Here is a 14,225-nt window from a genome sequence, read left to right on the forward strand (position 1 = left end):
CAGGAGTTTGAGTCTAGCCTGGGCAACATAGTGAAGTGAAACGCTGTCTGTAAATATTAAATAATAAATAAAACAAAAAACACACACAAATTTTCCACTTCACTGTTCAATCTTAGAGTATTAGAGTAAAATGCTAAAGTGTTTCTTATTATTGTCTCTGACCTGTACCCCATTTCTATGCCTACTACCTTATGGCTCTTCACAGGCTAGTCCAGGGCCTGTTAATATTCTTTCTCATCCAAACTATAAAGCTTACAATTGTATGGGGAAAATCACACTGAATTTATATTATTTGCCATGCTCATTATTTTTGGAGGCATGTTCATTTGGATTTCCCAGCTTAATTGTAAAGCACTTAGAGAATAATTTCTGGGACACAGTGTGGTTAAAGTATTATTTGTAGTTGATCCTCAAACAGTAAGGGAGTTAGGGGCACCGATCCCCCTAGCAGTCAAAAACCCACGAATAATATTTGACTGTTCCAAAAGTTAACTACTGTTAGCCCACTGTTGACCAGAAGCCTTACTGATAATGTAAACAGTCAATTAACACATATTTTGTATGTTATATATATTATATACTGTAATCTTACAATAAAGTAAACTAGAGAAAAGATAATGTGAAGAAACTCATAAGGAAGTGAAATAAAGGTCTTCATCCTTGTCGTTTCCACATTGAGTGGGCTGAGGGGAAGGAAGGGGAGGGGATTGGTCTTGCTGTCTCAGAGGCCCAGAGGCAGAAGAAAATCTGAGTATAAGTCGGGTCATGCATTTCAAACCCATGTTGTTCAAGGGTCAGCTGCACTATCATTACTTGAGAGCAAGGATCGTATCTTTTACTTCCTGGGCATCTGCCAACTTCTGTCTACCTTAGTTCCAAATGTACCAAATTCACAAGTCCTCAATATGTTTCTTTTTAAACATGTCATGATAGTGTTGTATTAACATCTCATGGTAATGTTCAGGAACTTACAGAATTCTATTAGGCAATACCTATTGAGTTTTTATTATACTAATGTTGTTTTTGCAATCAAAAGTATTTTCTGACTCACCCCCAAGAAGTTTATTTTTTTCTATAGTATTAGAAAGTGAAAAATAAACCATGGCTAGAAATGTAAAACTATATCAGTGTCAATCATATCTACAGCTTAGAAATGTTTTGTAGGTACACAGACATACGGCCCTTGCAGCAAATACCCAATCACAGCAGAATATGCACACAACAACTCTTGCACGAGCTAAAGGGGAGATTCTGAGAGTCATTGAAATTCTTATTGAAAAGATGCCCACAGATGTTGTGGATCTCCTTGTGGAGGTAAGAATATCCTGTTTTAAATGATCCATCAGCAACCTAAATTAAATATTCTGATGAAGTAATATAAATCAGCATCTTTATTTCCGGCATCTCTAAAAGAGATAAAGGGTGAGAGAGAAAGAATGAGTGTATGTGTGTGTGTGTGTGTGTGTGTGTGTAAGAGAGAGATAACTAAAATTAATTTTGTGCCATTTCTGGAAGACTTATTCAAATTTCCTCAAAAATCAAAACGATTTTCATGTTCATTCACCATTCACTTAGAATTGGTCCATAATATGTAAATGTCTGTAATATGTAAAGGTTATGTTACCTTTGACATCTTTCATTATAAATAAAATATATAATATGTTGAATAAAGCTACCTATTATGTGCATAACTATGAACTGACTTTAAACAAGTCTGTTGTCTTTATTTTATTGCACTGTCCTTTAAATTTCTTTTCACAGATAAGAGAAAGGATAGACTGAAATATACATATGGCTTAAATTGCTTTTGTTTTTATTTTAAATACTAAAATAAAACTATATAGACTTTTTATGGGCAAATGAGGCCTAAGTTAACCATTTACATTTTGGAAAATTAAGCATTTGAAATTAATTTTAAATCTGTTCTTTTCTGTCAAAGGTTATGGATATCATTATGTACTGCCTTGAAGGATCTTTAGTTAAAAAGAAAGGTCTTCAAGAATGTTTCCCAGCCATCTGCAGGTAAAGGAGTCTTCAAGAACATGCAAAATAAATAATTTTCAGTAACAAATAATTTTTAAAATGTTTGGCACAGTGTTAGTAGTCTTGGTCAATTAGAAATCCAGTTATTAGGCCGGGCGCGGTGGCTCAAGCCTGTAATCCCAGCACTTTGGGAGGCCGAGACGGGCGGATCACGAGGTCAGGAGATCGAGACCATCCTGGCTAACACGGTGAAACCCCGTCTCTACTAAAAAATACAAAAAAAACTAGCCGGGCGACGAGGCGGGCGCCTGTAGTCCCAGCTACTCGGGAGGCTGAGACAGGAGAATGGCATGAACCCGGGAGGCGGAGCTTGCAGTGAGCTGAGAGCCGGCCACTGCACTCCAGCCTGGGCGACAGAGCAAGACTCCATCTCAAAAAAAAAAAAAAAAAAAGAAATCCAGTTATTTATTAATGTCTGCTTACTTTCTAAAACAATATGGGCAGGTTATAGTTAAAAAAAATATAGTAGAGTTAGCTATTTGAAATTGGGTGTTGAAGATATTTTGCTCAAACCTTAGAAAAACTGACTAAGAGAGAACATTCATTGAATGTGTCTGTATTCTTATATTCATTACTCTAATTATTATTTACGTTACAAAATTGAGTTAGGAAGCTTCTGGCTTTGGAAAGAAAATGTTCTTTTCTGCCAGCAGACATCTTTGTGCCACGCTTTCACTGATAAAGTTTATTTTTAATACAAAGGCCAGTGTTTGCATTACTTTCTCTTAAGTATAGGTGTTTTCCTTATGAGAAAGCAGGAAAAGAAGCCAAGAAAAGTTAAAACTTTTATAAACAATGTTGCTTTTGCTAAGTGTAACTTTATGAATTATATATGTACATAATTTAATAATTATAGAGCATATAATTATTATAGCATGAAGGGGTATTTTTAGAGCCAAAGTGTAGTAATGTTATGTTTATTTTTCTTTCAAAGCTGTTTTAAACTTGGTTCTCAAAATGCTTATAGATTGAGGTACATCTTGTTAAAAAATGTTTTATCTCCATGCAATCGATAGAAATAGTATTTAAATCTTTTGAAAATAGTTGTTTTTGTAGAAAACAGAACAACCAGTTATTCACAGTTATATAACATTTGTCTTTTTAAGACAAGTTCAGTGATATCCTATTTTTGCTCATTTTTATGAATACATTGTAGTAGAAAGCTTCATTTTGGACTACAGCTTTCCTGAGAGCAATGGCATTACCTACTGTGCAAATTTATTTCAGCATGTGATTGTACTCTATGAGCCTTCGCATATCTTTTTCTGTATTTATGGTAGACCTTGTAGCCTGGTCTCTTCATTTTGCAGTTTCCGATTCATGCATCCCAAAATTTAAAAACATAAACACAAGGTAAAAAAAAAAAAAATTATACTGTAGCATACGTGTCTACCAATGCATATTTTCTTGTGATGGGGTTTGGCAAATTAGAATACAACCGTGTTTTAACATTATGCCATGTGTTTGGTTTATGGTCTTCTTTTTAAGAATTGTGTATATTTGGCCGGGCGCGGTGGCTCAAGCCTGTAATCCCAGCACTTTGGGAGGCCGAGACGGGTGGATCACGAGGTCAGGAGATCGAGACCATCCTGGCTAACACAATGAAACCCCGTCTCTACTAAAATTACAAAAAACTAGCCGGGCGAGGTGGCGGGCGCCTGTAGTCCCAGCTACTCGGGAGGCTGAGGCAGGAGAATGGGGTGAACCCGGGAGGCGGAGCTTGCAGTGAGCCGAGATCCGGCCACTGCACTCCAGCCTGGGCGACAGAGTGAGACTCTGTCTCAGAAAAAAAAAAGAAAAGAAAAAAAGAATTGTGTATATTAAATCTTATGCACAATTAACTGATTTTAAGAATACAAGTAGTTGTTATTTTCCAAGTTGACTGTTTTCTATGGGAATGTCTAAGTGAAAATGCACTTTCGCCTGTCGCCTCCTGGAGGTGATGAGGAAGCGGTTTTACTGGGGCTTATTTTACTGAATGTTAACGGTGCTCCTTGCAGCACCAGCCACTGGCATGTAAAGAAGCTTCCTGGAGGTAACATGAAAGTGTTCAATGTTTAAAGGATCTGTTTTTCCCCCTCTGCTGGAAGCCTGCCTCCTCCACAAGCCAGATCCTCAGTCCCTAAAACCACCTTAGTCTGCTGCATATCCACTTTCGTTTCCTATTATGTGGTCACTGAAGAGTCAGGGTTCTGCTAGAATGCTAAGGAGGCACGTGTCTTAACTGAAGGCTCAGTATAAATTTTTTCTGATTTGGCAGAAAGCAGTTGTATTTTGTTTATCAATTTAATAACATTTATTGAACACCTACTGTGTATCAAGTACTAACCAGGCCCTGGGGAAACAATGATGAATAAGGTGATATCCTCACGGGGCACAGGGGAGGTAATTATACAGACAGATGATTCCAGCTTCTGTGTCCTATGCTGGAGTAGAATTACATACCAGGGACTGAGGTAGGCAATAAATGGAGTGCTTAATTCTGGGTATGGAAGTCTGAGAAAGTTTCACAAAGGAGAAGGCATAATAACAATAAGAATACCTGTGAAAATGCTTTAGTAAAAGTGTCTGCCAAATGGAGAGAGGGATTTTCCCTCTGAGGGAGTTGTGGTGATGGAAAAGTGGTGGTGGATTCTGGAAGCTTCACAGAAGAGTTGATGGGGTGGGCTTTGCAGGATAATTAGGGGTGTGTCATCTTGAATTGCAGAGGGAACCAGACTGGCAAATGTTTGACGGCACAGAAGTGTACAGCAAGTTTGGTAAATGCTGTGTAGTAGAGTGGCTAGAACGTAGGTTGAGGGTGGGAGTCTAGTATAGTGCCCGAGTATAGAGAGGGCTTTGAATTTCTTTTTTTTTTTTTTTTTTTTTTTTTGAGATGGAGTCTTGCTCTGTCACCCAGGCTGGAGTGCAGTGGCCGGATCTCAGCTCACTGCATGCTCTGCCTCCCGGGTTTACGCCATTCTCCTGCCTCAGCCTCCCAAGTAGCTGGGACTGCAGGCGCCCGCCACCTCGCCCGGCTAGTTTTTTGTATTTTTTAGTAGAGACGGGGTTTCACCGTGTTAGCCAGGATAGTCTCGATCTCCTGACCTCGTGATCCACCCGTCTCGGCCTCCCAAAGTGCTGGGATTACAGGCGTGAGCCACCGCGCCCGGCCGAGGGCTTTGAATTTCATAGGAAGGAGTTTGACTATTACAGCAGAGCCTTGAATAATGTCATTTCATTCAACATCATTTCATCATAATGTTGAAGAGAAAAAAGTAATTCTCAGCTAGGGTCACTGTCTGTGTGGCCTTTATACTTTCTCCCCAGGTCCATGTGGGTTTTCTTTGGGTACTCTGGTTTCCTCCCACATCCCAAAGATGTGCCCATTAGGTGAACTAGCATTTCTAAATGGTCCCCATCTGAGCGAGAGTGTGTGGCGTGCGCACGCGCACTCTGTCATGGGATGGCATCCTATCCAGGGCTGGTTCTGCCTAGTGCCCTGAGTTGCTGGGAGAGACTCCAGCCACCCATGACCCTGAACTAGGATAAGTGGGTAAATAATGATCTGACTTGTTTTTGTCGTGGGTAGGTGGAGTTCTTTCCCTGCTTTGTATCAGTTGCAAAGCAGGAAAAAGTCAAGCAGGCTTTATTCCTGGCCAGGCCTGGAAAAGGAAGGAACTCTTGGTCTAAAGACACCCTCTCCCCGAAAAATAGAAGGCATGGTGCATGTAAGAGCCGGGTATGGAGAGGGAAAGGGATGTTAACATGCACAGGGTGGGACTCCAGATGCACAGGCTCAGTGCATAAACATACGTCTTCATGCAACCCATGACACAAAATGGCGAGGTGTTCTTTTGGGTGAGGGAATTTTAGTATTATAATGATAACGTTAAGGATCTAAAGGCAACTAGGGATCACTTGTTCCAGTTTGCACCAGTTGGGGATCTTATCTCCCTCTGGTATCTGGTCAGGAATGGAGAAGCTCTGGTGCTACTGGGCTGTCTGGTTTCTTTATGCAGCTGTGCCTGCAAATAAAGGGCATAATTAAAGAAAAACGGTAAGAAAAAGAACTTTTCCAATTATTTCATCAGGGTGGTCCTGGTAAGATTTTTATTAATCTTTCTCAAATGTTTGTAGAGGTCAACTTCATTTCAGTGTTTAATATTGGAAATGTTTTGGGTCTTTCTGAGTTTGGTGATGTTTTTGTGACCAGAAATGTGCCATAGAAACTTAACTCTTAAATATCAATTAGCCTGTGGTACAACTGGTTTCATTATAGGTCAGTTTTCAAGAACATACTAAATCCTCACATTAAGTGAGGACTTACTGTGTTTGACAGACAATAGAAAGTCAGAAAAGGTTAAGCAAAAATGTGTAATTCTTCTACCAGAACATAGTTGATAAGACATCATTTTATGAAACATCAGATTTATAACAAAGTTATTAGGTTAGGTAGATATTATTAAGATTGTGAAAATAAAGTCCACATAGGCCCATTTATTTGTGAGTCAGCACGTAAACATAGAAGAATGATTAACAATATAAGCTTGTAGCTTATGCTAAATGTGAGTTGCAATAGATGATAAATTATAGAGGACTTCAGAGAACACTAAGCTTGCATGGGTCCTCAGAAGTTTTACAGGTCAATGCCACTCCATCTATTGGCTGATTTTTACTAGGTTAATATATGAACGACAAAGATAACATATCAGTAGGAGTTAAAATTATTTTGTTGAGTATCTGCCATGTCTGTACCATTGGATTCTACTAGGTGCCTTATAGCACTTTTGAGTCTTCTGTATACAAAATGCCTTTCATGAAATGGGAAACTCCAAAGTCAATGGCATGAATATCTGTGGTTCAAATATGTGATGTTTGTTTCTAAAATCTTTATATAGTTTTGTATTCTTTTTCTTTTTGTTTCCTTCCTTTTACCCTTTTTAAAATGTGCTCTGGGTTTTGTCTTAGACTAACCTCTTTAATGCTGCCTTATGCCAGTATTCGGTTGCTGTGGTTGACAGATCACAAAATGGTGTGAAACTTCATTAGTGTTCTTCGTAAATGAAATATTTATGGATGCATCCAGAAAAGTGGTTATGATTTGGGTATTCACGCAGTATTTTTTTTTGTGGGTCTCTCTAATAATAATGTGAAAATCTAAAATGTATACAAAATATTAGCTAATATATATTTCAAAGTAATATATAAGTAAAAAACTACCAGATGACATTATTGCTTTCATATCTGTAAAAAAGTAATAAATAATTTTTAGTCAACATTGTAAACATGATCTTCACATCTAAAGTTGTATTAATTGAGAGCTAATGTAGTATCCTGAAGTCATTGAGTATTTAAAAACAGAATGTATTCTGACTGGTGGTAAACATAAAATTAACTATTCTCTGTGAGTCCAAAGATAAAATAGCATTATATATAGAATGCTGAATAATCCTGAGTTTGGGTTTTTTGGTTTTATTTTGTTGTTTAGTTTTTTTCATCTTCACCAGTGGGCTTGTAGGGTTTTTTGTTTGTTTGTTTGTGGATTTTTGTTTTTTGGTTTTTTTTTTTTTTTGAGATGGAGTATCACTCTGTTGCCCAGGCCGGAGTGCAGTGGTGCGATCTCAGTTCACTACAACCTCTGCCTCCTAGGTTCAAGCAATTCTTCGCCTCAGCCTCACAAGTGGCTGGGACTTCAGGTGTGTGCCACCATGCCCAGCTAATTTTTGTATTTTTTTTAATTCATTTATATATTGAATAAACTCAGAATTTCTAAGGAAATGGCTGAAGATATTCCTTCAGCCCATGCATTCCAGAGATACACCATGAGCTTTTAAAGACTTGCCCTTAGACAGTGCCACAGAATGCCTGCTGATGGCTGTAAGTGCAGACTTTCATTAATCAGGTTTTATCTAAAACTCAGCTGAGAAACACAGAGCACTAAGAAGCCAGTTTAGAATACATGTGGTCCATTTATTCCTCGGAATATTCTAGTTTACATCTTTAGATTGGGTGAAACCATCCAAGAGCTCCATTTTTTTCTAGGCTGTCTGTTCTCCTCCGAGGTTTCCTTGCCCATGTTCCTCTTCAGCATTAGGCCTGCCGTTTGCATGGAGGCACCTTTCAAGGGAGTGCGTAAGAAAACAGTGGTCCTATTATCGCAGGGCTGTCATGTTGATGTCACTCGGTACATTGTTTAGTGTCCCTTCTATGAAGACTCAAGACGTTTCTTTTAAATCTAGATGACAGCTCGTTTTTCTTTTCCTAAGGAACCTAGAATGTGGTTTTTGTTTGTGTTTTGTTTGTTTTTCCCATATAACCAGTGTTAATTTTAAGATTTGCCTTGGCCATTAAACAGCTCAAAGCCAAAGTCCCTGCTTATGTCTAGGAAGTTATGGCTTTTGTCTCCCGTATTCCTTCGCTCATAATCATACCTTCAGCTTTGTCTTTTTTGTCTATCTTTTTACTGTATTCTAGAAGCTTCCCTAAGTCCTTTATGTTATGTGTGTATGTGTATGTATTATGTATGTGTGTATGTACCTTAGTGCATGTCTGTATATGTGTATATGAAATAACACGGTTTTATTTCAAAAGCCATGAAAGTAAAAATCATTGTAAGAATATTAGCTATGATTATTTTCTAGAATAAAAAAGACATTTTTTGTATTAACTGAAATACTTTAGATCTTCCTGGAGTCGTTTATATAGCTATAGATATTTTTCTATAACAAATCCAGTAAAAGTTATAAAAATCACACACTATTAACTAGCTGTATTAACGTTACAGTCATAGCTTTAAATATTTCCTAATAATTCACACTTCACTTTCTGGGATATTAATAATATAGTGTCATCTACTAATAATACAAGAAGATTACTTAGATTTCAGTGCCCTTGAAAAAATAAAGCACACACATCCTTCAAAACACAGTTATACAAAATGGTTCTCCTGTCAGATTTTTTTATCAGTGTAACAAATATGACTGTATTATTATATAGGAATTAAACTGCATCCATTTTAAAGCACAAACATATTGGCCACAAGACTGCTGCAGCACTGAATTAGTTTTATGTTTATAAATAAGCAGAATAGGAAGCACAATAAGGTAACATTTAAGAAATGAATCTCTGTAGGTTCTTTCCCGCTGGGCCTCGGCTTTGCCTTCGTACGTCTCCTCCGTGATCTTGAAAAAGGCATCATCTAGCACTCTAGATACTTATTGTTAGAGGGTTCTGAGTAATTTACATTTAATTGCCTGGACTATAAATAATACAGCATCCTCAGTTAAAAATACCCTAGATGCCAAGAAAGTGGAACCGACTCCTTTCAAGTCTTGGGAGGATAAACATCACTGAAATTTCTTCAGAATACTTTGTTAAAATTTCGTTGCAAGTTGCCGTGTCACTGAACTCAGATCCCCATGTGAAGTCCCTCACACAGAAGACCAAGCAACACGGAGTGTGCCATGCTTGACTCAGTTGGATGATGTGTCTTCCTTTGGTCACTGGATCAATGCTGACTGGTATTACACTACTCAGTGTGCTGCAGCAGCATGAAACATGAAGGCGTAGAGCAGCACTTGCGGTGTGTTCTGCACAGATGTTACTGAACCCAGAGAAAAGCACTCTAGAACTTGTACGTGTGATACACACATGTTCCAAAAGGAATGCTTGTTTTTTATTTGGCAAAATTATTCTTACTAATGTCAGAATAGAGAGGTTTAAGCTCTTAGAAGCTACTATCAAGGCTCCATTAGAAACGAAGATAAAATACTTCTACAAATACAATGTACTTTTTAAGTTTAAGGTGATTATATTATGATCTTGAGGTCTGGTAGTGGCGTAATGCATGACAAATAAAGGATTAGGGTTTTTTTAAATGAAATTGTATGTCATAAGAGATTTTAGGATTTCTTCAGAGCAAAAATTAGATATACCTCTAGATGTGATTTTTTGGTCACTTAAAACTGCACAGTTGTGCACATATAAGTAGCTTGAGGAAAGGGGCTTTTCCCTTCATTTCTTTTATAGCAACTAGTAGAGGGCTCCAACTGGCCAAAGACCATATGTCCCAGCATTCCCAGATAGGTCGTTATTTCACGCACTTTTTTTGTTTTAAGTTAAGGCAGTTTATTTGATGTATAATAATCAAATTTAATTTTTGTGATTTAATTTTTATGGTTTTTTTTTTTTTTTTTTTTTTTTTTTGAGACAGAGTCTCGCTCTGTCGCCCAGGCTGGGGTGCTGTGGCCGGATCTCAGCTCACTGCAAGCTCCGCCTCCCGGGTTCACGCCATTCTCCTGCCTCAGCCTCCCTGGTAGCTGGGACTACAGGCGCCGCCACCTCGCCCGGCTAGTTTTTTTGTATTTTTTAGTAGAGACGGGGTTTCACCGTGTTAGCCAGGATGGTCTCGATCTCCTGACCTCGTGATCCGCCCGTCTTGGCCTCCCAAAGTGCTGGGATTACAGGCTTGAGCCACCGCGCCTGGCAATTTTTACGGTTTTTAAAGACTTGTCAAATAAATAAATTCACTGATTCCAAAAAAAAGAAATAAAACCTTTGTTGGGCTCTGTCCCAATTTTTAGTTTAAAAAATATATACCCTCAGTGTAGCCACTCAGTAACAGTGGTTGAATAATGACACTAGCTATGCCGCTTGTGTGTTTAGTCCTTAATTTCATCCTGATAAATGGCATCAGTTCTTTTGCTTAAGCAGTGACCTTACTGCATTATTTTTATAGAATTACAAGTTGTAAAATTTTGATTCTGTAAAGGACCTTCCGTTATGACTTACTACTTCCTGTCCTTCATTTTAAAAACAGGCAAACTGACAAGCTTTTTTATGCTGACAGTCAGACCAAAGTGAAGCTCAGCTTTCCTGAGCAGATCTCATATCTGTTCTGTGTTCTTAGAGTGGGGTGTGCACTGTTACACAGGCTTACACGTGTCAGGGGCACACATGAAGTTGAGCCATCTCATCAGAGGATGAGCTGACCATTGCTGAGTTCCAAGCCCAGGCCTCTTCCTCTCCATCCTTCATCTCATTTTCTCTCACCGCCTCTTGGACCTTGCTCTTTAGATAACGTTCTCTTTTATCCTTAACTTTTCCTTCTCTATGGCATCTCTTTTTCCGCCTGGAAGTGTATTTTGTTCTCTTGTAAAAACCCTTCCTTCTCTCTGTATCTTCTCCACCTACTGTCCAATCCATCCTTTTCCAGGACACTTCATCCAGTTTGTCACCTCTCCCACTCTCTTCATCTACTGGAATCTGGTTTTTGCCCCCACTGGTTTTCTAAACTCTCTCTCTGTCTCTCTGTTTCCCTTTGGTTACAAACAATTTTTGATTACCAAATGCTTTTCAGTCTTTAAAGTAGTGGTTCTCAAACTTTTTGGTCTCATGATCTTATCAAAATTGAAAACCTGAGTTTTTGTTTATGAAGGTTGTATCTATATTTTCGTCTTTTAAAAATTAAAACTGAGCATTTTTAAAATATTGATTTATTTATTTAAAATCAACTCATTTTGCATTGATGTAGAAACATTTTTATGAAAAATACTTTCCAAAATGAACAAATACTGAGAAAAGTAGCATCGCTTGACATTTGTCAGATCTCTTTACTGTCTAGAAGACAGGTGGAATTTAATAGCTATGCATGTCTTTCATCTGTTGCAGTATATTATTTTGGTTGGAAGATATGGTCAGAATGTAACTGCTCACACAGATGTGTAGTTGAAAAGGGAGGAATGTTTTAATGGCCTTTTCAGGTAATTTTATATCTTCTTGGACACTACACCAAAACTCAACATGTGATTGTTTTTTAAAGGTTAGTTGCAATGTGGAATCTGCAGTCACATGAACTTTACTGCTATATTAAATCCACCAGTGTATCTTGCACTTCGAATGGGTCTTTCACCTGCCCGTGATTTTGTAACATTATGCCCTGGTCTTCGGAGAATGTTGGTCCACTGAGTTATGTTGGCTGTCCATATATGGTCACTTTGCGTTTAACAATATTAAAATATCACATTTGCTAATATTACTGCTGGTCTCCTCAAAAAAGTTAGTGTTGAGAAGCCAGATACAGGTTTCCAAAATTCTTATTTTTACTTAAAAGCTTGAACGTATCATTGACAATGAATCTTGTCAGTTGTTTTCCTGGAAAGGCTTAACTTTGTTCATATTCAAGAAAGTATCTCTCAGATAACTGGTTTTTCTCTCAGTTATGCTTTCAAGTAAATGGCGTTCGGTGAAAAAAGCAGCTAGTTCATTCTGCAAGTCAATCTCACAAGTGTTTTTCTCCAAGACAACCGTGAGATTTCAGTATACAGAAGTGTTTTATGCGTACTTCCCACTTTGTCACACTGAATGTTGAAACAATGTGTACTCAAGGGTTGAAATTTCCTTGATTAATAACTTTTTCATCATGGATATTCTGAAGTGAAACTGTTCTGTTGTTTTGCTCACTGCCAGCATGGCAGTGAAGAACATAGCAACTGCTAAACGAGTGCATGTCAGTGCCCCTGCCTTGATTCGGGTTAAAGTGTCAGCAGTTTTACCCACCATTGCTTTTGCATCATCAGTGCAAAATCAACACGACGAAAAGGCCAAATAATATCTCAGTATTTTTATGAAAATTGTTTTGATCTCGTAGACTTCTCAAAGGAAAGGCATCTGCAAACCACAGTTTGAGAACCACTGATTTAGTGAAATCCTTTGTTGCACAGAATCATGAAATGTATTTTTTCTTTCTTAAAACTCTTTATTTTCTGCATCTCCCATATCCCACAGTGATAACCTTTCCTACGATCCAGTACCTAGAGAGAAGGTAGCCTAGATTTCAGGAAAACTGAGGCTAGGCTTCCTGTAGCTCAGTAGAAATCCTGAAACTTCTGTTTATTTTAAAGGACCGTTAACTTTTCTTGGGATTCCAGTGCCACTGGTTCCAGAAGGGGACCTCCTTAAGGAACCATGGGCATTTGATGTTAAAGCACCATGATACATAATTTTTGGTAGCCAATCTGCCCATTGTTTAGAGGTCACATTATAGATGACATCCTCTTAAATGTGTCAGACTTGCATTCTTGAAGTGCCATTCTCAAATTCTCTAGGCTCATTAGTCTTTTTTCTCTTCCTTTAATAAGGCCAAGCTTATTCCTACCTCAGGACTTTTGTTCTTGCTATTTCCTCTGCCTAGAAGGCACCTCCTCCAGATATTGACATAGCCTGCGTGGTCTCATCATTCAGGTCAGCCTCCTCTGACCTCCCTATGTATAACAGCCTCCTTGCCATCACTCTCACATTATTACCCTTTTAGCTTCACAGAATTTTATAATCTGCACTCCTCTTGTTTATCCTTTTTTTACTCATTAGGCCCTTAAGAACAGGTAACTTCTCTGATAATTTCCTATTGTAGTCCCAGCAGCCTTAACTGTTGAATGATGAATGCAGAGAGAGACCCTGTGCCTGCACTGAGGATTAAAGGGTCTGCTCCTGGAACAGAGAGCCAGGGCGCACACTCCCATACCTCTTCCTCACACCCTTTTCCTCATCTTTGTTACCTTGGCTTTCCCTTTCCTAGTTCACAGTTAGCTCTTCCCCATCCTAAATGGCATCTCATCCTGTCGATTCTAAGGTTATCTTACAGTCTCTTCTCAGCAACCCTAAGCACTTGTGTTTAGCTTGCTTTTGTTTCTTTGAAACAAAATTCGCAAAGATACAGAATATGTATAATTCCCTAAAATATGGAATATATATATGAAATCTTAAGATACACACATGATGTATATATCTTAAGCTACATATATACTATATATCTGTATTATATATATCTTATTTATATGCACACTATGTGTATATACACATGCACAAATACATATATACACTAGTATATAGTCTGCTTTTTCAAAGAATTAAGATTCCAAGTGAATAATTCTCAACCTATTTAATGTTAGGACCCCTTTAAACTCTTAAAAATTATTGAAGAACCCAAAGAACATTTGTTTATAGTGAATTATAACTATCAATATTTGCCATATTAGAAATTTAAACTGAGAAATTTTTAAATTATTTTATTTGAAAAGAACCCATTATATGTTAACATAAAAAATATTTTTATGAAAAATGATGCCAACCTCTTTGATGTCTGGCTTAACAGAAGTCAACTGGATTCTTCTATCTGCTTCTACCTGTGATATCTCAGATCA

At 37.9% G+C, this 14,225-nt stretch overlaps 1 protein-coding gene across 3 annotated transcripts in view; it reads left to right on the forward strand.

Annotated features, from left to right (window-relative positions):
• The window catches only part of WDR7 (WD repeat domain 7), a 400,989-nt gene that overhangs the window by 301,726 nt on the left and 85,038 nt on the right, over positions 1-14,225 (forward strand). For all 3 annotated transcript variants that reach the window (XM_030925915.1, XM_030925916.1, XM_030925918.1), the window contains exons 23-24: positions 1,165-1,314; positions 1,940-2,022. In XM_030925915.1, the coding sequence (XP_030781775.1) occupies positions 1,165-1,314; positions 1,940-2,022 (233 nt within the window). The remainder of the gene's footprint in view (positions 1-1,164; positions 1,315-1,939; positions 2,023-14,225) is intronic.

The sequence above is a fragment of the Rhinopithecus roxellana genome, chromosome 21 (genome assembly GCF_007565055.1).
Source record: "Rhinopithecus roxellana isolate Shanxi Qingling chromosome 21, ASM756505v1, whole genome shotgun sequence".
In the NCBI taxonomy this organism is placed as follows: domain Eukaryota; kingdom Metazoa; phylum Chordata; class Mammalia; order Primates; family Cercopithecidae; genus Rhinopithecus; species Rhinopithecus roxellana.